The following is a 27628-nucleotide window of genomic DNA, read 5'->3' as shown; positions in this document are numbered from 1 at the left end:
CATTGTTCACGACTCTGCATCAGCAAGTCCTTACAGAACTTTGCTGTGCCTCTTGGCCTCTGTTAGTCTTTCCTGCCTCATTTTCCCCCTTCCTTTCCAGGACCGGCACACAGCAAATGTTTCGCATTTGTATTCTTGCCCACTTTTTACAAATGTCCTTTTCCGGGAAGGCTGTCCTTTTCCAGCAGCCTTCCTTTGGGGACAAATGACTGCTTCCTAATGCTTTGTCACAGTTTATCCTGGTTCCCCATGGAATGAAGTTTGTGGATGGGACTAAGTCACTTCCAGAAGTGTATCTACTTAAAGAGTTAATAATGATTTTAATGAAAACAACTACTATTGCCATTTATTGAGTTTTATTACTGGCCAGGATCTATACGAGGTATATTATAGATATTTCTTATTTAACCCTGACAGCAACTTCACAAAGTATGATCCCCTATGACAGATGGGAAAAATTAGGTTCAATGACATTATATCCCTTGCTTACAGTTCTTGCTAGGAAATGGTGGACCTGTGATTTAAATCTAGATCTGTTCCCAAAGTCCTTGCTCTTACCCATTACATTTAACACTGCCTCCTGGATGCTCTGTCACCTCCCAAGTTGGGCAACTCCAAGTTGGAATTCAATGCTGCATATCAAGTGATATCTATAAGCAAATTTGCTGTGCATTTGTATATTGTTTTGACGATTCTGCAGCTGACATACAATTCTCATGAAACTCTGATAAAGATGGAATAATGGACTTTATGAGCCCTATTTCATACACTGGAAAAACTGAGCTCCAACAAGATGAAGTGATTCATCTGGGGTTACAATTTGAGTAGCAATCACAAGCCAGGCAAGAACCCAGTTTTCTCAAAATATTTATTCTTTTTCTTTGCTCATCAGGGTGTCCTTGGGCATTATGCTGCCTGGATGGCAGCATATGGTGGCAAATCATGTGTTATGCTTGTTGATTTAACATGAGTTATGTGAAGAGTTTGCAGGCACAGACTCATTTGAGTTTCTCAGCTGTAGGTGTGTCAGTTTCATTCATTTAGCAAGCATTGCCTGAGCCCAAGTCTGGCCAGCCATTGTGCTAACAGTGGGCACGAAAGGGTGGATAAGATATGATTTTGTCCTAAGAAGACTACCTTCTAAAGAGGACGACAATCGTCTTGTAAAGAGATTATCATCCAGTGGAAAAGTGTGGTCTTAATGGACTATAAAAAGTTCTGAGAAGTGCAAAGGGAGAAGGAAATAACTCTGCTTGGGAAAGTTTCATGGTGGAGGGAACTTCTGAACTTGGTCTCAATGGACTGACTTTAGAGATGAAAAGCCTGAGTCACTGAGAGTTCTGCAAAGGATCTCATCATCTTATAACTTCATTAAGTTTCCTAAAAATATGCTTGTTGCCACAGCTCCTTAGAGAGTAGTAGCATAGATTATTTATTGGAGTACTTAAAATATTAACATCAATAAATTCCACAGGAACTTCACAAATACTCTGCCCAGTTGGATAAGCCAATCTGAAAGACTGGTTTTTAAGTTACTCAAACTTTCCAATTCTACAAAGTTGATAAGAATATGTGGAAACAACTACAAAGCCCCGGGGAATCATGTCAACTCTCTGAACAGCCATTTCAGACAGAGGGACTCTGTGCCTCTAGCATTTCATGTCTTTTTATCCACATAAAGAGATGTAATCTTTCACAGTGGATATTTACAGTGTTCTACTCTCTCTTTTCTTCCATACAAGCTTAAAAGTCTTGTATTTTAAGTGCCGTTGAATTTTATCATTTGAAATATTAAGAGCCCAGATGTATACTCTAATATATGTGGTTTATTTGGAGCTGAAAGGAAAATATCCTTCTAAGTTTAGAAGTTGAAACTCATCAGAGCTAAACCTTGGGGCAGCCCAAGAGGAGAGTGCTCTCTATCATACTGTGGTCCACAAGGTTTCCGATGATTGCTTTTTTCTGGTAGCTGATACCAGGCTAGACTTAGTGCAAAGGACTGAAAGTTTGTGTTCCCTTAAAATCCGTATGTTGAAGTCCTAACCCCCAATGTGATTGTCTTAGGAAGTGGAGCCTTTGGCAAGAACTTAGATCATAAGAGTGGAGCTCTCATGCATGGGATTAGCGCCCTTTTAAGAGGGACCCCCACAGAGAGCTCTCTAGCTCTCCTTCTGCCATGTGAGGATACAATAAGTCAGTAGTCTGAAATGGAAGAGAGTCCCTCCAGAACCTGACCATGCTGGTACCTTAATCCCAGACTTCCAGCCTCAAGAACTGTGAGAAATACATTTCTGTTGTTTATAAGCCACACAGTCTGTGGTACTTTGTCATAGCACCCCATCTTGACTAAGACACCTAGATCCTAGATAATAGAGACCTTAGCTAGAAATTCCTAGTTGAGAAGGAGGATCCCATCTTGTGACCTCTTCCTTCTTGTGCTTCAATTTAGTCATTTGGTTTGTTTCTGTGACCAGATAGATTTATACCCCCTACTCATAACCAAGATGGAACGTTCCTTCTGATTCCTGACTCACTGAAGAATAAGGTCCAGATCTGCTTGGAGAGTATTAAAACTGGGGTAAAATCTTGATATTCCTGGAAGAGTATCTCACCTTCAAGCAGCCTTTGAAGAACAGAACAAGGGGCAGGAGCCTCTAGAATGGCTCAGCAGCACTGAGGGCTGTTGGTGAATATCAATATTTTGTCGAAAATTTTAAAATGAATTGCTTGACTGAAGAGTTCACAAATACAGTGGGCTGCCTGGGGAGAAAGTGAGGTCCTTCTCACTGGATATTGAAGTACAGACTGCATAGACATATACTGGAGAGTCATGTATAAGGCAAGGGTTAGACTAAAGGTCCTAAGATCCAATCTAATTTCCAGATTCTATTATTTACAGATCTTTGGTTTACTTTGTGCATGCCTCTAAGCTTGCATTTAGTACATTGTTCTGTAATAATATGTCCATATATTTGTCTCCCCTACAAGGTTGAAAACTCTTTGAAGGAAGGGCTGTATTTATCCTTTTCTATCCCAAGCACTTAGCACAGTGACTTGTACATAGGAGACACCAAGTAAATATTTATCAAATGAATGAATGAATTCATTTAATATATTTATATCTATACATACTTTCATGCATATCTTGATTTATACTATAAGATATCAGCAAGTGGACCTGCTTGCTATGAGGGTGTTCCTATTCTTTAGAACCCATGGCTGCTTGAGTGCCTGGATGATGGAATATGCCATCCGATTCCCTAAGCATGGCACTTCTAGTTAATTCATCTCTTCTCTACTAATGGAGCTGTATTATGGCAGTTAAGGCAGAATCAAAGTATGGATAGGGTTTTTCTGAATTATATTTCCAGATTAAGCCCCCCCACTCCCACTCCAGAAATGACCATGGAGGTTATTGTTTAGAGGTCTAGGTATGACTTGGCTGCATTAGGTGGGCAGGTATCTCCTGTGGATAACCAGAAGTGTAGTTGCATCCCAGTCTTGGGGAGGGAGGCAGGTATATGATGGGCAGGGGCTTCAGGGGCATGCTGGGCAGAGGAGCCAGTATGCACACTGAAGTGGGAGCATAAATAGGATAATCTCAGCCAGTTAGACCGGATGAGAAGGTCAGAATAAGGCCAGGAAACAGAGGCAGATAGGGTACGGGTTTTAGGTGGAGAAATTGCCAAAGGAGCAGAGGAGGGGGGTGAGGTTGCAAAGAGAATACTTTCCAAAGTGACATGTTAAACTGAGGGATGCTTGTGCCAAACAACACCATTCAGTACTATATTCATTCATTCGACAAACACATATTGGGTGCTTGCTTACCTTGCGAAGCCCCTATACCAATGCTAGGGATACGAATAAATAGAATCTCTGCTCTTGCATACGTATACTACGAACTATACTCTACAGACATATTAACAGATAATTACAGTGCAGGGTGATACATGCTGTAATGAAGCAAGAACAGGACAGTCTAGGGGGACACGTAACCAGATCTGAGATATGAAGGATAAGTTGTATTTTGCAAGGTGAGGCAGGAAGAACACTCCTGCTCCAGCTCCGGGAATGGCTGAATATCCAAAAGACCAAGAGGGGAGCTAATTCAGGGACTGCAAATACTTTGCAATAGTTGGGCCTTCTATGCCATGTTAAGTGGTCCAGACTTTCTCCTGGGAATAATGAACCATTGGACTATTTTGATCAAGGAGTGACATGATCAAATTTGTGTTTTAAAAATATTACAACAAAGTGTGGAGAAAGGGTTGGAAGTAAGAAAGACCAGGACCCACTGAAGTCATTGCCGTGTCTCAGTGTGAAGGGATGGTGGCTGAGCTAAGGATGAGACAATGAAAGCAGAGGGGAGTTGCATCCTTGAGACATTTGAAAGTTAAACTGGACAAAGCTTGGTGATTGATTTGATGTGAGATGTAATCAGTTAATCAAGGATGACCAGGGAATTCCCTGGCAGTCCAGTGGCTGGAACTCAGTGATTTCACTGCTAGGGCCCGAATTCAATCCCTGGTTGGGGAACTAAGATCCCACAAACTGCGTGGCATGCCCAGAAAAAAGAAAAAAAAAGATAAACAGTTTCTGGCTTAGGCAGCTCTAGAGGTGGATCCCAAAAGAGTTCTGGTGGTCAGGGAGACCAAAGGCTAAACTCCTTAAGTCCAAAGGTCCATCTGGCCTCATACTCTCTCTTAGGGTAGACAGGTCTCCTTTGGGAGCTTAATGGGATGTAATAGCTGACTAGGGTCCTTACCCACACTGGCCATTATCATTTATTCATTCATTCAATCAACCAGTACTTGTTAAATATCAATTATGTGTTCATATTATGCCAGTATTCCATAGATCCCAGTGTCCCACTCTGCAGGTGGCTTAGTTCTTCTCTTTCTCTCTCTCCCCACTCCACTTTTTTTTTTTTGCTATTTATTTTTTTTTCAGTTTTATTGAGGTGTAATTGACAAATAACATTGTCAGATATTTAAAGTGTACATCATGATGATTTGATATACATATACATTGTGAAATGATTCTCCCATCTAGTTAATACATCCATCATCTCACATATTTATCTTTTTTTTCTTTTGGTGAGAACATTTAAATTACACTCTTTTAAAAAGTTTCTATTATACAGCACAGTGATATCAACTCTGGTCACTGTGTTATACATTAGATCTTCAGACCTTGTTCATCTTAGAGTTGAATGTTTCTACCCTTATACTAACCTTTCCCTTGGCAACCACTTTTCTACTCTCTATTTCTATTAGCTCCACTTTTCTTTTCTTTTTAGATTTCACATGTACATGATACCATGCAGTATTTGTCTTTTCCTGTCTGGCTTATTTCACTTAGCATAATGCCCTCCAGGTTCATCCATGTTGTTGTAAATGGCAGGATATCTTTCTTTCTCATGGCTGAATAATATTCCATTGTATATATATATTCCACATCTTTATCTATTCATCCAGTGACAAGACACTTAGGTTGTTTCCATATCTTGGCTATCGTGAATAATACATCAATAAACATGGACTATAAATATCTCTTTGAAAAAATGCTTCTCAAAGTCAGAGTTACAACTATTAAGTTTTCAGTAGACTTTCCCACTCATTCCATCAACCCCACCTTATTGTATATATTATTGTTTGAGCTGCCATGTGCTATTTTAGACAAAACTATTTCCTCACTTCTTATTCCTATGGCTGCATAATTTTCTTTTTGCCTTTTATTTTCTTTTTCATGGACTTAGTCTTTGATAGAATTTTGACTTGGATAGAGGTTAAAATTTTATAGAAAACTCTGAATAAGTTGTTTTATATGGCCAGAAGTCTGGAAAATATTTTCTAGCCTCCAGAGTTTCATGAGCCACTCTGGGGCTTCTTGTGACTGATGTGATGGTGTTAGAGTTTCAGTAACAGATGTGATTGATCAGTCTTCCTTGAAATACTTGTGTTTGATGCAATTCATTTCACATTTTGTGCTTGACTTTCCCAAGCCGAGGTGTGAAATTCAAGCATCAGAGAAACCAGCAGGGTTTTTGAGTAGAAGTCAATAAAACACTCAACATGAACCTATGTAGTTCAGCTTAATAAAATAAAATGTATGGGTGTGAGGGCCTAACCTCACACATCTAGAAGATATCACGTTGTGAATCTGTTTCCTGGGGGCCAGTGAGTGTCAAGACCACTGGGCCAAGTGGGATGGAGAATCTACTTTGAAAACCACTCTCTTCTCCAATGATTAAGTAAAGCTCTATTTTTTAAAAAAATTAATTTAATTTACTTATTTTTTATACAGCAGATTTTTATTAGTTATCTATTTTATACACATTAGCATATTTATGTCAACCTCAATCTCCCAGTTCATCCCACCCCACCCCCTTTCCCCTCTTGGTGTTCATACACTTGTTCTCTACATCTGTGTCTCTATTTCTGCCTTGCAAACTGGTTCATCTGTACCATTTTTCTAGATTCCACATATATGCGTTAATATACGATTTGTTTTTCTCTTTCTTACTTCACTCTTGTATGACAGTCTCTAGGTCCATCCACGTCTCTACAAAAGACCCAATTTTGTTGCTTCTTATGGCTGAGTAATACTCCATTGTATATATGTACCACATCTTCTTTATCCATTCGTCTGTCAATGGGCATTTAGGTTGCTTCCATGACCTGGCTATTGTAAATAGTGCTGCAATGAACACTGGGGTGCATGTGTGGTTTTGAACTATGGTTTTCTCTGGGTATATGCCCAGTAGTGGGATTTCTGGGTCATATGGTAGTTCTATTTTTAGTTTTTTAAGGAACCTCCATACTGTTCTCCGTAGTGGCTGAATTACATTCCCACCAGCAGTGCAAGAGGGTTCCCTTTTCTCCACACCCTCTCCAGCATTTGTTGTTTATAGATTTTCTGATGATGGCCATTCTGACTGGGGTGAGGTGATAGCTCATTGTAGTTTTGATTTGCATTTCTCTAATAATTAGTGATGTGGAGCAGCTTTTCATGTGTCTCTTGGCCATCTGAATGTCTTCTTTGGAGAAATGTCTATTTAGGTCTTCTGTCCATTTTTGGATTGGGTTGTTTGTTTTTTTAATATTGAGCTGCATGAACTGTTTATATATTTTGGAGATTAATCTTTTGTCCATTGATTCATTTGCAAATAATTTCTCCCATTCTGAGGGTTGGCTTTTCATCTTGTTTATGGTTTCCTTTGTTTGCAAAAGCTTTGAAGTTTCATTAGGTCCCATTTGTTTATTTTTGTTTTTATTTCCATTACTCTAGGAGGTGGATCAAAAAAGATCTTGCTGTGATTTATGTCAAAGAGTGTTCTTCCTATGTTTTCCTCTAAGAGTTTTATAGTGTCCAGTCTTACATTTAGGTCTCTAATCCATTTTGAGTTTATTTCTGTGTATAGTGTTAGGGAGTGTTCTAATTTCATTCTTTTACATGTAGCTGTCCAGTTTTTCCAGCACCACTTATTGAAGAGACTGTCTTTTCCTCCATTGTATATCCTTGCCTCCTTTGTCATAGATCAGGTGACCATAGGTACATGGGTTTATCTCTGGGCTTTCTATCCTGTTCCATTGATCTATATTTCTGTTTTTGTGCCAGTACCATATTGTCTTGATTACTGTAGCAGTAAAGCTCTATTTTTGTCAAACAAAGTTACTAGAATCTCCAACTCACTTCTCAAGGGTACTGCAAGGATTAATAAAATGGTTTGAGTGACCAGTGTATGGTAAATAAATGTTGCTTTTTAAGGATGTAGTATTATTGTTATTATTTCATAATTGGTAAAGATATAAGATGTTGACTATTTAGTTCATTTGATTAAATGATGATAGCAGTAAGATCATGGCCCAGGTTTGGATTTCTATTCCAGACATGTTTTTAGTTCTGCACAGAGAACATGTCTTATTCCAATTGCAGACTACCTCTAGCCTCAATCAGCCACCTCTCCCATGCTGAGGCTGATGTCTCAATTTGCTAATGGACAAATAACACAGCTTTCTTGGCCTACTAATGTGGTTTGATAGGTCATCTTTGTATGTAGAAACATATTATTATAGACTGTAAGTCCTAGAAGACTGTACAGATCTTTGACATCATCTAGTCTTAATTCCTTCATTTGAAGTTGAGGAAATTAAGCCCTGAGAGCATAAATGTGTTTGCCCTAAGTCACCCAGTTAGTGCAAGAGTCAGGGCTGAAATCTGGATTTATTGTTAAGTCCAGTGTTTTCCCTATGGCATTGTGCTTATACCCATTCTGGTCCAGAATTCCCCTCTAAAAGTTTTGGGTGCTTGCCTTGAACACAAATCCCTAGTGAGCCGGGACCCAATAAAGTGCAGTACACTGCCTTGTCTACAGTTGGACGGGCAGTGCAGGAACATGCAGAGCGAACAGCATTCTTGAGACAAAATCAAGCCAGCTGCTCTGATTACAACCATTGATAACTGGATGCCCATCATAATTAGGCTGATAGGATTTCTCCCCTGCTGGATGTCCCTCTGGCTGCATTCACAGATTAGGTCAATCAATCATGTTCAGTTATTCAGCCACGTCCTTTGGAGGACCTCTTATGCATTATGAAGGGTTATGAAGTCTCTTTGTAATGTAGGCAGAAGTTTGGCCATGAGTTGTAATCTTCCCAGATACAGTTTACAGGTAGAGATTCCCAGGCTGGACTTCTTGGAGGCAGCCAGTGAGGCGTCCTTTTTATGGAAAAACGAGAACCCTGCTGACATGGACTTTCTATCATGGTTTTCAAGAGGAAGTGGAAAATTGGTCTTCATGGTCCTTCTCAGCCCTGGGATTTTCCTTAAAATGTATTATATACTTTTTTCAGATTATAAAAGTAATGCATATTTATTATGGAAAATGCAGAAAGTTGTAAAGAAAATAAAAATAATTCATATTTCCAATACAATGGGAACTACCTCAAAATTTTAGTTCAATTTTTCCAGTCTGTTTTTTAGGCCTATATAGAAATATATAGCTATTTATTTTTTTATGAAATTGATACCCTACCCTGAAATTCTAGGATTCTATAAAGCATGCAGAACTATACACAGTAAGTTCCTTGCTCAAAGCCTGGCCTGCAATAGTTGCTCCATAAACATTTGTTAACTGAATGAAGAGGGGGGTCATGGTGTGTAGACCTGAATAGCCAGCCTTGTCGGAAGATCTCACACTCAGACCATGCCTGAATCTTTCATTTTTTATTGAAGTATAGTTGATTTACAATGTTGTGTTAATTTCTGCTATACAGCAAAGTGACTCAGTTACACATATGTATACATTTTAAAATACTCTTTTCTATTATGGTTTATCCCAGGAGATTGAATATAGTTCCCTGTGCTATACTGTAGGACCTTGTTGTTTATCTATTTTATATTCTATATGTAATAGTTTGCATCGACTAACCCCAAATTCCCAGTCCATCCCCACACCCCGGGCAACCACAGCTCTGTTCTCTATGTCTGTGAGTCTGTTTCTGCTTTGTAGATATGTTCATTTGTGTCATTTTTTAGATTCCACATATGTGTGATATCATATGGTATTTGTCTTTCTCTTTCTGACTTACTTCACTTAGTATGATAATCTCTAATTGCATCCATGTTGCTATAAATGGCATTATTTCATTCTTTTTTTATGGCTGAGTAGTCTTCCATTGTATATACGTGTACCACATCTTCTTTATCCGTTCACCCATCAATGGACATTTCGGTTGTTTCCATGTCTTGGAATGCCCGAATATTGACAACAGTCTTTGCATGCTAAAGAAACATAATAAACTAGAAACTAACCACTTTCCTTCAAGAAAGTGTCCCCTTTCCAGGAGAGCATCAGTAGTCATTTATCTCCATTTTTTCATGCTCATTATTTATTTCAGGAGATTCCCTTTGATCAGAGAGCTGCACATACAAGAGACTTGCTGCAAGCATGGACCTCAGTGAAACATGGCCTTTGGAGGAAGGAACCTGGCTGTCTCATGCTGGAATTCATCATTTTGCCAACACCAGAGGGGGTATGGCTGCTTTTGCTGTCCCTGATACACGTGGTCCTCTTCAACTCCTGCACCCATTGTGTCAACCCAGCTGTGCTCTGTACGTGCCCAGTGCTGTTTGCCTTTTCACAGAAGCAGTCGGGTGGAGGGGAGAGGGCATGGACTTTGGTGTCAGACAGACCTGGGTTCAGATGTGGAATTTACTTCTTATAAGCTATGTGGCCTTAAGAAAATCGATCGTTTCCTCAGCTCTAACATGAGAGTAAGAATGCCTACTTGTAGGGTCGTGATAAGCAGCACTGAGTAATGTAAGCTGTCATTGACTGAGACCTTACCCTAGCTAGGTGGGAAGTTAGTCACATATCTTTGAACCCCTAACATGTGTCAGGCACTATTTTCTTGCCCATCTCCCCCCTCCTCCCCTCTTCTCTCCTCTCCACAGCCCTGCAAAGATTAAAGTTGAAGATAATGCAACTGGTATAAACAGTCTAGGTCAGTTCACCTTCCTTCTGGTTCTGTGTCCTAGCATCTGATTAATGCAACTCAGCATTAATTGATGGGGATGTTGTTTACTGTCCTGGCGTGGGGCATCCAAGTGTAAGAGTCACAACCCTGACACAGAGCAGTGGTCCTCTTTCAGGTCTAAGAGTCTGCCCCATCCCCCATCCCCCAGATCTAATGGAGATCCACTTGGGCAGTAGGAGTCATTGTATGGATGGGAGAGCAAAGGCCACTAAAGTTAACGCATTCACATGATGCTTTTAGAGAGGGTATGCCTCCCATTTGTTGTTGTTTATTCATTCACTCAATAACTATTGAGCACCTACTATGTGTCAAGCACTGGGAATACAAAAAAAAGAGTAAGATAGACACGGAGATCACCAGACTACACTCTCTACTGTGTCCCATCTCTAAAATGGGGTAACTTATACAGCAATAAACATTTACCGAACTTCTGCACTGCATCAGGGTACATCTTCCAACCAAGAAAACTGCACACAATGGGAGATTCCCCGAAGGGAAGCTTGATACTCTAAGAGAGGACACTTGGATGCGGCCCAGACAAAAACCAATAGCTGTTCACTCCTGTGCCCTGTCGCATTGCCACCCTAGTCACTTTTAGAGGTCCTTAAGCCAGTGTCTCCTCACAGCCCAGCCCATGGAATAAAGTTGAACTTCCTCAGCTCAACATGCAGCCTTCCTTTCCTGATCTGACCCCTGCCTGCCTCTCTAGACTCATCTCCTGCTGCCCCTCACTAAAAGCAAACCCCTTTCTCATCACTATATCGACCTCCCCCTGGATCCTTGAATGCATCATGCTCTCACACACCTGTGCGCCTCTGTGGAGGCTGTCATTACTATGTGCCTTCTACTTGGCCAGCTCCTGCTCATCTTTGAAGTTCCAGCTTAAGTCATCTATTCTGGGATCTCTTCCTGCTGCTGCCACCTACCCACCCCCACCCTGATCTGAATGAGTGGTCCATCCTCAGTGCTGCCACGGAACTTGCAGATTCCTGTGTCACAGAGTTGCCACACTGTATTGTCATTATCCTAGACAATGTGTGAGCTTCTTGGGGCAGACATCTTGTTTTATTCACCTTTGCATCCCTTTCACAAGTAGTCTGGCAAATACTTGATGCATATTTGGTGGCCGGCCGGCTGGCTTGATGAATGAATGGATGGATGAAGCAATGATGGCTAGGAACATATCCTCTACATATTTCTGCTTTCCTTGAGAATCTTTTTTGACTGTGGCAACCCAACTGGTTGCATAACTTCTTCTGGCACCACTACATCACTTCACCTTACCTTCAGCATACCTAGAGCATTTCATTCAGTTACCCCTCTCCCCCCAGAGCTTGTTAACCAAAGCTGGATGAGAGAGGAGAGAATTAAGTAGGTGTGGTTTGTCTGCTGGTGCTTTTGTAACCTAGGCAATAGAGTCATCCATCATACAATTTTAGAGCAGAAAGAAGCCCTAGGGATCACTGTGACAAAGGGGTGGGGCTAGAAATTCTACTGTGACCAGCTCCAAGCATTATCACACACCTCCTTGAGTTCACCACATCATGTATCTACAATCTTTGGAGGTATGGCTGGCTCATAGGAAGGGGAACCAGACCTGTGTCTGGATCTACCTAATAGGGAAGCACTACTCTTGGGTAAGTGATGAGCTTCTGGGGCGGATGGGCAACAGATACCATGATATCTGGCCCCAGTTCAGACACTCAGTATGTGATGATGGAGGTGTCCAAGACAGAGTATGGTTGTATTGCCATATGTGGGTGAAGCGCTGTCACAGTGAATCAATGTGGCTAAAATGTGAAAGTCCTTGTGAGCAGCTGGATTAGGGTGGTTCTCAGAGGCCTAGGCTGCGGTTCAGGGAAAGGATGTAGGTCCTAAGAGGACTAGGCAGGGTGGCAAAATGGAAACATGGTGAAATGTTGAAATGAGATGAGAAAACTCGCACTAGAAACAAAGTGAGAGCTCTGCTGTGCCGGACCTAAGTCAGAATTGGACGAATTACAAAAGCATATTTGCAATCATTTATTAGGTAGATACGTTACACCAGACATGATGCTATGCCCTTTTCCCCCTAGTTTTTAAAATATATTTTTTGTTAAAATGTCTATTTAATTTTTATTTTTTGTTTTTAAAAAAATAATGGTAAAACTCTGAATTCTACCTAAGTATGTATGGTAACATTTTTCACCTTTATTTTTGAAAGATAGCCTTTTTTAAAAATTTTTTTATTTTATATTGGACTATAGTTGATTTACAGTGTTGTGTTAGTTTCAGGGGTACAGCAAAGTGATTCAGTTATACATGAACATATATCCCTTCTTTCTGAAATTCTTTTCCCATTTAGGTTATTACAGAATATTAAGCAGAGCTCCCTGTGCTATACGTTAGGACCTTGTTGGTTATCTCTTGTAAATAGAGTAGTGGGTATACGTCAATCCCAAAGGGCCTTTTTTGTATAGATATAGACTGTCGCCATTCATTCTCACAACAACCTTATTCTCCTTTTATGAATGAAAACACCCGAGCCTGAAGAGACTGAGAAACTTTCTCAAGGTCACTGGCAGAGTGGGGATTTGAACCGAGGCCTGCCTAACGCCAAGCTGCGCCAAGCTATTGCTCCACAACTCAGCCTCCAACCCTCGCTACTCTGCCTTCTCAGTTAAAGGCTCTGGTGGCCCAGTTACAGATTTTTTATTGCTTACTTAATTGTCACGGTAGGAAAGAGCACTAGCTCTGAGCTGGGCCAAAACATCAGCAGTTCTGTCACAAAGTGTGGATTATCATCCAAGACCCTCTGATGGCCGCCTCAGCTAACGCATTGCCAAGGCCTTGACCCACCTGCTTCAAAGCATCTTTCCTCCATCCCCTACCCCACATCCCCTGTTTCCCAACACTGGCCGGTCCCATCTGCTCCATCTCTGAGGCCCACCGTGGGCTAATGGGGTTTACATTTCTAGTGAGGTACCAGGGAAAGTCCTGGAAGTGTCCAGGCCTTGAGGTGTTTTTCTTGGCTTTCTGGAGTCCTCCGAGAACTGCATTATCTACTAGGGAGGCTCAGTCATCCTGGTGAGTCATGGGCCTTGAGACAGGGCCAGATCCACGCAACATCTGCCTTTGCGGTATCCTCAGAGCATCTCGGGCTGCCATGAGGGTGGGTCAGCCTCCAGGAAGCTGGCTGGGGAGAACCCAGGATGTCTGAGGGTGATACAGAATTTCTGCAGGAAAGTCCCTCTGCCACTCCCGCTTCCTACACTCTTAAAATACCCTCAAGGACGTGGGCCGGTGGTTATGCAAACTTATTTTAAAGGCTTGGAACACATTTTCCAAATGAAATCATATGCAGTGCCTGACACACAAAGCAAAAGGGGGCCAGAGCCCTGGTTCTGATTGGCGCAGTGTAAGCTCCTTTGGCCGCTCCTTTGATTTGCCAGCTGCCACATCACACGTGTGGGGATTTGTGCAGGAGGGGAGGCCTACATAGCCCTTCTCAGTGAATCTATAAAACACTTCTTTATGTTATAGATGTGCTCGCTCAGCTGTTTGGGTATCCTGCTGCCATTCACTCTTCCCAGGGCACCCAGTCTGCTTAAGCTCCTCATTAGGGAAGAGTAAGGAAGTGTGGGAAACATTAACCTGGCAGTAGGGGCCAGGTGTGTCTAGAAATTCAGTGCTGCTGTTCCCATCCTGGTTATAAAAACAGGAAGGAGCGGATTTCCCTCCTGGTCCCTCTCAAGGTCAGGGAGAGTTTTAACATGTCAGGAAGGAAGGAAGGAAATTTTTCTGAGTGTGGTCTGGGTGCCAAGCACTGCTGTGGGCATTATTTCATTTTATTCAAATCCTCATTGAAATCTCTTCAAGTAGGTATTATTATTCCCATTTTTCAGATGAGGAAACTGAAGCTTGGGAAGGCATGATAACTAAGGCACCATAAGACTCATATAGCAAACACCAGCAGAGCTCACATTCACACTCAGGCCTTCATTCCCCAGAGCTCTGCTCTGTCCATTTCACTTCTCCATCAGCTTCAAAGGGCATCTCCACCTTTCCATGAAGCTTGATCCTTTGTGTCTATTTCTTTTTTTCTTTAAATTTTATATTGGGGTAAAGTTGAGCTTTGTGTCTATTTCTCTTGCATACAGGGTGGTAAAAAGATTAATACAACAGAATCTGGTATCCACGGTCTCCTATTAGCATTCGTTTTAACAAGTTTCATAAAGGTCATTTCTTTTTACAGAGGAGATACAGGCTAGGCAGGTTTGGAGACTTGTCAAAGATTAGTGTCAAAACTAAGGCCAGAACTCAGGCCTCTGATTCTCCTGCCGGCACCGACGGTAGGCTGACTGCTAAGGCCATAGCTTCTTGGAAAAACCATTTTAATGTGGAAAAAGAGAGACTCTTGTGCACCAGGTAGACTCTATTTGCAGCGTCTGAAAGAAGCGATTCCCTCTCAGGCCTCTGTCCAGGATACTGGGGTGGAAAATGGGAGATCAGGATGGTCTCTGCATCTCAGCAGAAACTCAGATCCGTCCTATGGATGTCCCTTGTAATGATGTAGTCATAGATTTCAATGGCAGCAAATGTTTTTACCCTTAATCTTAACACAGGGTATTTTGTCTGATTTCACTCAGTAGATCCAACTGAGTGTGAGCTGGAAATGTATGATTTTCCTCTGCAGGGACCTTTTTCTTTGTGTATTTTTGGAATGGTTTATTCTGATTCATGGCCACATACACCTTCTAGTTGCTTCTTGGCTCAGCCAGAGTTTATTTCCTTTGATATGATGTTGAGTGGGGCATCTTTTAAATCTTCATCTCTATTCCATAGTTGGTAAAAGGAATCCTGGTTGCAGGGGGCTGGAGAGATCCAAGTTGTTTATATATTTCATAAAATGTCTTGCTTTTATTAGTAGCATCTACTTCATGGTATTTGAATTTTTCAGAGACTATATTTAGCATTTTTACCAAAATGAATCCTTGGCTTCCTGTCAGACTTAATATCATATCATCTCTGGGCTTGTATTGTTTCTGCTAAAAGTAATGATTTGTTTTTCAGGTGAGATATAGTGAACTATTCTTCCTATAGAGCCCATTTCTTTTTTCTGGATGTTATCAAACGCTTAGAGCAGTTATCTGAGACTTGATTTTCATTTAAGGGAAACAAAGCAACTATATTTTCTTTCTCCCTTTCATCAAGGATTATATAAAAAGTGGGGTTGTACTAAAATAAAAGAATATTAAACCCTAGGAGAAGATGAGATGTCCTTTGGGCCAATTCAGCCCTGGAGCTAATGCTGAGACCAGTAAATGCAAAATTCTCTTTGATGAAACTGTATGGGTGGGTGCATATATTTTCCTGCTGTCCTCTGTTGGCTCGTCCTGAGAGGATGCAGATAAGGGACAGGATAACAGGAGAGAGTCATGCCTTTCTTAGAGCAGACACAGACCCACTCTTCCCTCCTAAATCTGTCCTGCCCATGCTCCCCAGGGTGAGGAGGGGAGCGGGGGCAAGCATTGCTTCTCCACTCTGTTCTGCTGGTAACTAGCAGAGGGCCTCCAGGAGGTGGAAGACTACCTGCAGAGCAGGTGAGCAAAGGGCGATGCCAGGGTAGAGAGGGAGGCAGAGGTAAGGCTTAGCTCGCTTCCTCCTGTCTTTCATGCTTGAGATTGGTGACCTCCCGGGGTAGGTGTTGGGAAGGCTGTGCACAGATCCGAGTGGCCTCTGGCTACCATTCTAACTTGTTGTTATGGCATCCGTGCAGCTTCTTCTTGTAAAGGAATTGATGACATCCCTTGGCTGAAAAAAAAACTTCTCCCCATGTGGCATCTAGCCCTCACCCATCTCTTGGGGGAAGAAGCCACATCTGTTTGAGACCCCATCTCCTCCTTTTCTCCACTGACCAAGGGGCTGTAGCCCCTGGAGGCCTCCAGGGTCAAAGCAGCCCATATAAGCCTGCCCTCTCCGTGGCCTTTCCTCCAAGCAGAATCTGCAGTCGAGGTAGGCACTGCCACCGTTGCAGCAGAGGCCAGCCAGGGGCTGATGGCACGCCCAGACTCCTGTGGGGCATGGTCCTGGTCCATAGCTGCCGTCCTGCACACTAAGCAGGATATTAGCGATGGCTGTTTTGCTAGAAACCCCTCTGCTAGCCACTTGAAAAGCATTTGGAGTGTGCTTTTAGCTCTAGAAATGGATCGAAGAATTCCTTTGATCCTAGAGTTATGTTCAACGTGGCTATGTGAGCATACTTCATTTACAGAGGAATGAGGGTTATGATTAAGTGAGTTTTCCAGATAGCTGAAGTATAACTCTTTAAATGCCTAAATTTTGTTCAGGATTTTACTGTTTTGTAATAGTTGATAAAACTTTTTTCCTATGATTTTTTATAAACTTTCTTGCCCTACTAACCAGAAAACAGTCACACCTTAGTTTATGACTGGGGTTGGACCAAAATCTCATTTAGAAATATATTGTCTTTCATTTAGAAGCCATAATATGATATCCAACTTGTTTCAACAGTTCATAAACATGTTTGAATATGCCTAAAAAATAATCTTTATCAGGGAACACAGGAAGGTGTGGATAAGTGCTTCAGTTTGGGGATGGAGACTGTGATAGGACAGGAGAGAGGACTTCCATTTTTCAGTTTATACCCATGGGTATTAAATGTTTTTTCCTTCACCTTGAATATATATTATTTGCTTATATAATAAAAATTAATTTAAAACATTTAGAATTATATATAATATTATATAAGATTATTAATATTGATGAATAATATATTATTAACTTTATATATATAAAGAAATATTAAAGCTAGGGGCTGGGTTCCCTGTCTAGCTCCCCAAAGTCTGTTCAACTCACGATGTAGTGGGTAACAGCTAGAGTGGATATCAGACATCAGCCCCCTGTGTACTCTGTTTCTATGGAAAACCTGAGCCCCAGAAACGCTTCCTTCTTGCTGCTTTCTCCCCACCTGTCCCACATTCTAATAAATGCTGCCCTAGAAGTAGGATCAGACTCCTTCCCTGTCTTCAGTGGTCACGGCAGCAGGAAGCCCATTCTCCTCCAAGGACGGTCAAAAAAGGGGACTCCAGGGACTTCCCTGGTGGCGCAGTGGTTAAGAATCCACCTACCCATGCAGGGGACACGGGTCCGAGCCCTGGTCTGGGAAGATCCCACATGCCGTGGAGCAACTAAGCCTGTGCGCCACAACTACTGAGCCTGTGCTCTAGAGCCCACAAGCCACAACTACTGAGCCCACGTGCTGCAACTACTGAAGCCCACGTGCCTAGAGTCCACGCTCTGCAAATAGAGAAGCCACCGCAATGAGAAGCCTGTGCACTGCAACGAAGAGTAGCCCCCACTCGCCGCAACTAGAGAAGTCCCGCGCGCAGCAACGAAGACCCAATGCAGCCAAAACTAAATAAATAAAATAAATGAATTTATTAAAAAAAAAAAAAAAAGAGGGGACTCCGCATGCCTAAGCCTTCTATGTGGGAGAGAAAGGCACCATGCTTGGTCTGTCTCACACTTTTCCTGTTTGGCTTCTCCTGACAATACAATGAGATAAGTATTATTATCAGGAAACTGAGGCTTTGAGAGATCTAGTAACACCCCTGTGATTTCTCCCCTAATAATTTGACAGCACTATTTCAACCTATAAGATTGTGCACTGTCCTTTATAACTCGGTGACCCTCCAGCAGAATCATTTCTTTATAAGAGGCCTATGAAAGTCAAGCGTGGGTAAGCACTTTGGACATTGCCTGAGGTTTAGTCAGGTCCTCTGAACCTATTAGAAGGTGAACAACATGAGGGCAGGAACCTGTTCCGAGCACTTTTGTATCTGCATTGCCTAGCACCATCCTGGAAGCACGGTCTATTCCCCATAAATATTGTTTGCTTAACAAGAAACATTATTGTTTGCTCTGCTCTGCTTCCTAAGAGAGAAAATTGGAATCATATAGCTTAGAAAAATTGTCAACAACAGATATTGAAACAAGAAAAATATTTTCTCATGAACCTTCAGTTGATTAGGAAATTTAAATAACTAAAGTGCTGTAAGAAAAGATCTTGGCTTACGAGCCATCCATTTATAGGAACAAGTTGAAGGGGAATCCATGGTGAGTTAGAACAGTGTGGCAGGCTCCAAAACCTAATGACCTGGTAGAATATGAGTAATGCTCTTCCTAGGTGGGAATGCCTGGTCCCAACTCCACATAACCAACTTTTAAGGCACCTCTTAGAAAGCAAACTAAAAGATGGGGCAATGTACACAGCCTTTAATTTGAAGCATAATCTGTGGTTAGTGATTCCTTTCGGTAACTCAAATTGCTAAAGGAGAGAAAAGAGCCCATTTTTTCTCAGCTGTAAAGGAGCATGCCTCTAATAATAACTAACATTTACTTGATTTTCACAATGTGATAGTCTCTCTAAATGCTGTAGTTTATTGCATTCTCACTACAACCTTATGGGTTAGATATGATTATTATCTCCATTTTTACAGAAAACTAAGGTTAGCAGATATTAAACTATTAGTTAATAGTGGAGCTGGTATTAGAACCAAGGTCTGGCTGACCCCAAAGCCCTCTGTAGACTGTCTCTCTTGGAATACAAAGACTAGTTGCCTCCCGATATGATGGGGAAATTGAGGAGACTGGTCCTGCAGACAGTCCATCTGAGCTCACCCACTTATGGATTCAGGGGTCAAAAGCTCCTATTCGGACCAAGAATGACCGTTGGAATTTGGCAATGTCAAGGCCAGTCCTGGGCTGCGCTAGTATCCACTTGAGGTTAGTGGTTACAAATTGAAAATAAGACCAGTCAGCATGATGGTATGTTTCTCCAATGATGTTTCACTGGGTGCTGGCAGACAGAAGATGAAGAATTAGATTCTATCAGGGTTATGGTTTTCCCAAGGACTTAATATGGGGGGCGGGGAGAAGGAGAAAGAGAGAGAGGGGTAGAGAGGGAGAGATGGATTTGAAGGTGTATGTAAGAGAGAAATGATAATAATAAACATAGAGACTAGGGTGGTTAAAAGAGGAAGGAAGGTCAAGAGGAGAGTGAGGAACAGAGAAAAGATCATGGGATAAGTAAATTATAGGAGCTGTTGGGGGTCAAGGAGACATTGGGTTAGGATAACAGAAAGAATAAGCTGCAAAGATAGGAGGTGGTGGTTGGAGAGTGGGATGCTTGGCGTTGAGACTACAGTTGGTGTCACTCTGAGAGCAGGGAGCTGGGATAGTTGGAGATCCAGGAAGGGAGAGGAAGTTGAAGAGTTGAGAGACCAGCGTATGAGAAGAATCCATTAGGTAGAATTGGAAATAAGAATTATCATGGGGATGGTGTTGGGGGAAGTGACAGGGATCCAGATGCCAATATCTTCAAGGAATGAGGTAGAATAACACAATGGCTGCAGGGAGTAGGGGTGGTGGGCCATGTGGTCTCTTATTTTCAAGGAGAGTCAGGTTTCCATCAGAGTAAGGAATTGAAAGAAACATTCAGAGAAGAGGCTGAAGATATTGGGGATTGTGGTGAACCGTGAATTCCTGAGGGCAAATAGAGGTTTCTAGGAGGTGGGAGGGGATGGATTGATGCGTGCAAACATTCACCCAAGCACATTCACTTCTCGGATTTGAGAGCTCAGATTGTCACGGGTGGGGGGGGGGGGAAGAAGAAGATAGAGAGATAGGCTAGGCAGCTCAAGAATGGTTACTTTGGGGAGTTCCCTGATGGCCTAGTGGTTAGGATTCTGGGCTTTCACTGCTGTGGCCCTGGTTCAATCCCTGCAGGCTGCACACAGTGCAGCCAAAACAAAAAACAAAAAGAAGAAGAAGAAGAATGGATACCTTGGTGAGGAAGAAGGACAGTCTCAACCTGGTCCCCAGCCATTCCTCTGTGAGCACTCCGGCCAAAGTGGCTTCTTTCTGTCCTCCATGGTAATTTGGGTAATTTGTAAACTGACAGTGGAAAACCCAGAGACGACTAAGAGTTTACAGAATGAGAAGACCTTGGCACTGATCCGGGAGCCCTCAGTCTGCTGCAGCTGGTGATCTGATCAGTCTGAGACTATACAAGGCCATTGCCCAGGACATTGCCCAGACTGTTGACTCTCCAACTATCAGTGTCCAAGGACAGGGATGGAGAAGAGACAACCATTTTCCATGTTTGCTCTTTCCTTCCTCTGGCTTTCTCCCAGCAGCTCTCTAGAGCACATCCCCATAGCCCAGGGCCCTCCCAGGCAAGCAGTCAGTCAGTCCTGGTGGAAAACACATAATGCATCTGCATAGGTTATTCGGGCCACTGACCCAAATAGGGAGATTCCCGCAATCTGACGTGAATTTCTTTAGGACCTACAACTTGGACTTTCAGACCCTAACTTCTGTTCCTATATTCTGTATTTGAAACCTCTCGACAATAGAAGGAGCACCGCTTTGCTCTCCCCAGACACACCACACACACACACACACACACACACACACACACACACACACACACACACACAGAGAGAGAGAGACACCCATCACAGTTCTGTGCAGTCATCCATAAGTTACTTAACCTCTGAGCCCCAGTTTCCCTACCTGTGAAATGGAGACATATTGCCTTCCTTGCTCGAACCACGTAGTCTCTTAAGAGGAGGAAATATTGTTTGGAGTGGAGTTAGAATTCAGGTTCAGAAACAAGGAGATGGTTGGGAGTATTGAAAGCTCCTCCTTCCTTGCTGCAAGAAATATTCAAGCTCTGAAAATTCTGCCTCTCCCCATGAAAAGCACAGAAAAACGATTTCCCAAGCATCGGAGTAGTACAGACATAGTACAAAAAAGCAGGGATCGTTTTAAAACTGGTTATGCTCTAATTTGTAATGAAAGGTCGAAGAGGGTGGGGGTGGGGAAGCCACCCTCCAGCCGGGAATTGGGAGGCAGCGCGCTCGCCGCTGCCGAGCTTAACGGCCGCGGTCGCCTAGCAACGGGCGGCGGGGGTGGGCGCGGGGAGCTCGCCGCCGTTGCTGCGCGCTCTCGGGTCTGCTGGACCCACCAGGAAACTTTGGGGCTCCTGGGCGCCGAGGCGTCGACGCTAGACCCAGCGGACGCCGCGATGCTCCCCGCGGGCTGAGGGCAGAGGATGAGGTCGCGGCCCTGCGCGCCCGGCCGGGCGATCCGTGGGGTCGCACCCACGGAAAGTTGGCGCGCACCTGTCCGCGCCCGGAAGACGCTTGGTCCCTGGGTGGAACTACCCCCCCTGCCAAGTTTCTTTGACAATTTCTTACCCCTAGTGGATGGGGCATCTGGGACCCCGCGTGGCCCCCGGTTCACGGATTCCGGTCGCTGCGGGAGAGAAACCCGCGCTTTTCTAAGAGACCTACGACGGTAACTGATGCTTAATCCATTAGCCCTGAATGGTTGCGATTCTATTTTTGTTTTCTGCTTTTCTTCTTCCTCCAGACAGTGAGTTTGTGGAAGAAGCCTCATCCGCGCCCTACAGCCCCGAGGAGTTAGGTAAGTCTGACCCTTTTGGTTTTTCTTCTCGAAATCCAGCCCGAGAACCGGGAATCTGGGGGGCGCCCGGGTCCAATCAGCCAGAGGGGTGGAGGGAAACGGTCAGGGAACACACTTCCCCAGCTGTACGTTCCCTTCGCGGTGAGAACTGGCCTTTTCCTGGCGCGTATGCTTTGGGGGTGGCAGGGAAAGTGTCAGCTGTGCCGTGTGTGTGTGTGTGTGTGTGTGTGTGTGTGTGTGTGTGTGTGTGTGTGTGTGTGTGTGTGTGTGTGTGTGTGTGTGTGTGTGTGTGTGTGTGTGTGTGTGTGTGTGTGTGTGTGTGTGTGTGTGTGTGTCCAGGTCCGTGGTGCTGCTCCCTGGAGCGCGGCCCAACAAACTTCCCGATCTGGGGGCCTCTGCAAGCAGCCTGACTCATCCTGCCTGGAACGATGCGGTGCGGGCTGGCTCAGTCTAGCCAGTACCTGCCCCAAGAAGGACATCGTGTGGCTAGTTCCTAACCTGAATTTAATGAAGTCCAGGGCCATAAACGTTCTGGTAATTAAATTTCAAGACTTGGGAGCTGCGTTCCTCCCTGATTTGTTTCTTCTTCAGGTGTCTGGGAACAGGGCATTTCATCTTCCTGTGCCTGTCGTTCTAAGTGTAGATTTGTGGTGGGTGAACGCGACGGTCTTGTCAGAGACAGACTTCCTCCTGTGAAGAGAAGGAAATTTGCATTGTCGGGATCCCTCTAAGTGTTCCTGCTGCCCAGTCTCACTTGGTGGCTTTTGATGGGTTTTTGTTTTTTGTTTTTCTCATTCTAGGGTTTAGTTAAGCTGCTAAAAATCTGGGCTGTCAAGTCTGTCCTTGCTGTTCTTTTATCACCAGCGTGCCTGCCTGCCATGAAATGACAGCTGTTTAAAACCCTGTATCCACACTAAGGCTCTCAGCCTTGGGTACCGTGTGTCTGGTCAGCCTCTCCTCCTGGGCTGTATGTCCTCAGCAAGTCCCACACCACCTGAAGTAAAATTCCACCGCAGCAAGGACTTTCATCCTTTTCTAGGAGCCAGGTACCCAAAATAGGTCTGGATCAAGGATGGCGTTGTGAGGCAGGGAAGAGGACCTTGTTTTATTCAGAAGATGTGTTTCTGAAAAGTTGTGAGGCAATCACATCTCTGGAAATGGAATCATAAATTAAATGCATGGGCAAAACTAGCTTTTAAAGGTACACCATGGTGAGTCTTTTCATGAAATGAAAATGACAAACCGTAGCTTTGCATGGAGCAGTTTATTAAGAGGGCAGATTCTTGGTGATCTGCTCCACATGTGTTGAATTGTGTATTAATGACACCAGAATTGGTACCATTGCATTCACAGAATGGTTTATGTACCAGAAAGGCCCAGGTGATGGACCCTTTTTGGTTTTCATCTCTTCCCCCCACCCCACCCCCCACCCCCAGCAGACTGGACGGCCCAGCTGAGGTGCTGATCAGTAGGGAGAGCCCTTCAGATTAGCAGTAGAAAACTCAGAAAGTAACCTTTTTTCTCTTCAGCCCTTCTGTGGGAAAAGCCCAGTTTCTCAAGAGGAGATGAGAGTGTTATAGGAATCCTGGTCCCTCCTGGGTTCTGGGATGGCAGGATGATTGAGAATATAAAACACAAGTCAGAGTTTGAGACCAGGGTTCTGGGTGCTTCACCTTCCTTAGCAGATACGTTAACCAGTCTGTTTTCTCATCTTTGAAAAGCTGGGGTTGTGCCAGGTGGCCTCTAGGCATCATCCAGTTCCAGCCTCCTGAGACGGTAAGCCAAAGGAGGCCCATAGCTATCGGGTATTTATTATTTACATTCGGGTGCCATGCTGTTTGGGTGTGTGGTAGCTCCAAAGGGTTTTTCTCTTCCTGACAGAGCAGCACATTGGATGAGACTGCATTGTTTCCATGCTATTCAGGTCAAAGAGGGAGCTGGCCTTTCTCCCTTGGAAAGAGTTGTGATACTTTTGGGTGCTTTTCTAAGTCACACAGCAGGAAAGATGCCTCCTACAGCAGTTGATGAGTTTGTCCAGCAGCCATTTTTTCTGGAGCACAGAAGAGCACAGATTCACCCCCTGGCCAGGATCTAAGGGAACTGGAGAAGAGGTGGAGGGAGGTCATAAACACTTAGTTTGAATTCTATCACTGCACTTACCTGTGACCTGTGACAGTTTAGCAGGTGACTAAACTGCTCTGGGCCTCAGTTATCTCAACCTAATTGGAGACCTTGCATGGCTGGGGTCAATGGTGTGTGTAGAGTCCTAGCCCGATGTGTAGTATGTGCAGGTATTCAGGAAGTGCTTCTTGCTGTTACTTTATTAGTAGTATTCATTTGAAAGACACTTATTTCCTGTGCATGATGGAATAGCTCTCTCATCAATTGTCCCAACCCATTAACTAAAACCATTTTCATTTCTAGAAATTTCTCTGCAACTTACCTAGTCTCCAAACACAGATTCTTAGGAATGGTGATCAGGTCGATTGAATTATTTAGTGATTTATTCTTGGAGCAGCGTGTGGAATGGTGTTCCATCTGGGGTCTTCGGTGACGATCCCACTACTTTCTTGTGGCATGTTAGGTAGTTGGTTTTGCCTCCAAATTTTCACGTAAGTCTCCAAATGAACTACGACTTGCTCTTTGGGGAATTTATTCTCAGTGTTGTGGCAAGATCATGTAATGGAATTAAGTAACCAAAAAGGGGTTTTTGAAAAGAATGGAAAAAGGAGCCTATCTCTAGATGAATGCTGTATTGAAGGTGTCCTCTCATGGAGAGTCCAGAAATATGCCCTCTCTCCTGTGATGGTACCACTTTCTACACCTGTCCATAGTCTTTCTATAGTCCCACCCATAGGTAGAAGTGATGGCCATCTGAGGGGGTGAGAAAGAATGCATGGAGAGTTGGGATGAACGCAGATGTGATCATGTCTGCCCGTCTAATAACCTTTATCAACTTCCCACTACCTGGAGGATAGACATTTGGCTAGCCATGGGAGGACCTCCATGATTTGCGTCACCCCCAGCCACCATAACCTTCTAATTACATTGAACTATGGGACAGTCCTCTAACTGCAGCTCTCTTCCTGTTGCCTGCCTGCCTTTCCTCCCCCTTCTCTCCTCCTCCCCGGCTGGCTCCTACCCCTCTTTCAACACTAAGTCCATGTGTCATGTGCCCCTAGTGGTTCTTAACCCTAGACGTTAGAATCAGGGGAGCTATTAAAAGTCCCAAGACCGAGTCCTAACCAATTACATCAAAATCCCTGGAGTGTGGACCAAAGCATCAGTGTTTCATCAGTGTGTACTGTAAAAATTGGATCTCAGTGATTCCAGTGTGTAGCCATGGTTGTTAGCTACCATACTAGGTTGTGGTCACCACACTTTTCTTTGCAAATCTAGCAGCGAGCCCAGTGCCTGGCACATGTAAGTCTTCAGTAAATGCTCGTTGAATATGTGAGTGAGGGTCACCGCTGAGATGCTTTGTCTTTTCATGTTTATATACTCCTAAAATTGGCCTCTCTGCTTGTCATAACAGTGCCTTGGGGCACTTGAATCCTTTGACCTTTGACCTACATCTCTCTCCTTTGTTCATTCCTTAGGCTTAACCAGTTTATTTTCTTTCTTAAAAACTGAAATCCTAAAACCACTTTTTAGCATAAAAGTAACACATGCTGACTTTAGAAAATTTGAACATTAGAAAGAATAGGGGGAAAGTTCACTCCCTCACCATCCAAAAGCACAGGGATGTGTCCTTGTTTCCATAACTTGTCCTAATTTGCTGCCCTTATGGGAGTTGCTTGACCCTCTGGCACACCTCGTTGAGCTCAGTTGATGCTCTCTTTTGCTCAGACCCTGTGAACTTTCCTGAGTTCCAAAAGGAGTGCTCATGAGAATAGCATTCTTGGGAGAGAGCAGGGCCAATGCCCCCAGGGCCAGTGTACCATGAGAAAGGGTTTTCTTGTGCTATTCTTGCCTTCCTCATTCAAGCAGGATGTAGGGGCTTTATTAGAATAAATGATAACAGTTGTGTAGCTTCTTTAAAATAATGACTTAAATGTTTGCCAGCCCACCCCCTAGCCCTCCTAAAATAGGAGATGAGTTTGCATTGTTGGATAAAAGTACTTACGTCTTTCAGAGCGCAGCAGCTGGTAAGTATAAATTTAGGATAGATAGCCTAACTGCTACAACAAACAAGCCCAAATGTCAGTGGCTTAACACCGCAAAGGCAGTGTTTGTTGCTTGTGTTGTAGTCTAGTGTTGAGCTGTCGAGAGCTCTGCTCCATGTGGTCATGAAGAGCCCCAGGCTCCTTCCCTGCCTTGGCTCCATCCTACCCTACAGCATCAGGTTCCTTCACTGGATCCTTTGAATCCATTTGGCAGACAAGTCAATAAGGTGAGCAAGACCAAGGTATGCTCACCGATGGTTGTCTCAGCCTGGAGGTAACACACTGACCTTCCCTCATATTCCAAAGGCGGAAGCTAGTCCCATAACCTCATCCACATGGAAGGAGGCTGGGAAACGTAGTCTAGTAATGTGCCAGGAAGAAGAGGAGTGCACTTGCATTGGTGATCACCAGCTTTCACATGCCTCTTATTGTTCTAACCACAATGACTGAGCTACATCCTGGTCTTTGTATTGTTTAGGATACTGGTTTGGCTGCTACAACCAAGGCTAAAATGACAGTGACTGAAATAAGAAACAAGTTAAATTCTCTTTCACTTGGAGCATAAGCAATCCAGTGCTGATATGGTGGCTTCGTTGTCCTCTGATAGACTCAAATGGAGCTTGCATGCAGTGAGCTAAGGTGGCTGCTTCAGATCCCACCATCACATCCACATTCCAGTCTATAGGAAAGAGAGAAGGAAAGTGGAGGGCATAACCTAAAAGCTGCACGCATTATTTCACTTACATTCCTTTGGACTGAACTTTAGTCAGATGGCCATACCTAACTCCAAGAAGGCTGGGAAATCTGGGTGGGAGTAAGGTGGAGTCTATTACTGGAAAGATGATTGAGTAGGATACAGGGAGAAAGAGGTGCTGGTTAACGAGTAATCTTTTCAATCAGTTCTAGGAAGCATGTCTTAGTGGTTAAGTGCATGGACTCGGAATCATACTCTGTGTATGGTTTGAATTTTGTCCCACCTCTTATTCGCTCTATGACCTTGGGCAAGTTACTTCATCTATATCTGCTTCCTAACCTGTAAAATCATGTGGTGGCTCTTTTCTGATGTTCTTCCAGACCCACTCACCATCCTTCACTACCCTGGTCTGTGCCCTGGAAAACTTACCTTTTGGAATGTAGCCTCTGGCTTCCAGTTTGGCCAGTGAGAGGTACTGGCAGCATATGGGAGGGTGGAGACCAAGAGATGTCAGGGTACTTAGTCCCTTCCTGTCAGGCTGTGGGATAATGTGGCTGGATTAGTTTAGGCCACTGCTTCCTCTCTTACAGCATCAGATCGTGCTGGGTTCTGGAACCTCCCCTTCTGACTGAGGGGTGGCTCCCACGTGGCTTGCCCCGGGCTGCTTCTCCATACCGTTTTCCCTTAACCCGCCCATCACACTTTGATCTGCAGTCCCTTCATCAGACTCTCTT

At 43.6% G+C, this 27628-nt stretch overlaps 1 protein-coding gene across 12 annotated transcripts in view; it reads left to right on the top strand.

Moving 5' to 3' along the window:
- AMOTL1 (angiomotin like 1) overlaps positions 1-27628 on the top strand; it is a 173354-nt gene that overhangs the window by 21151 nt on the left and 124575 nt on the right. For 7 of the 12 annotated variants that reach the window (XM_082661025.1, XM_082661022.1, XM_082661021.1 and 4 more), the window contains 2 exons: positions 9903-10116; positions 21981-22034. In XM_082661025.1, coding sequence (XP_082517151.1) covers positions 10002-10116; positions 21981-22034 — 169 coding nt within the window. In that variant the 5' untranslated portion in view covers positions 9903-10001. The remainder of the gene's footprint in view (positions 1-9902; positions 10117-21980; positions 22035-27628) is intronic. The other 5 variants (XM_082661016.1, XM_082661027.1, XM_082661028.1 and 2 more) reach the window with 1 other exon arrangement.

The sequence above is a fragment of the Grampus griseus genome, assembly GCF_964374135.1.
Source record: "Grampus griseus genome assembly, chromosome: 8".
NCBI classification, from domain to species: domain Eukaryota; kingdom Metazoa; phylum Chordata; class Mammalia; order Artiodactyla; family Delphinidae; genus Grampus; species Grampus griseus.
Note: the sequence above shows the minus strand (reverse complement) of the source record. Positions and strands in the feature narration are given on the sequence as shown.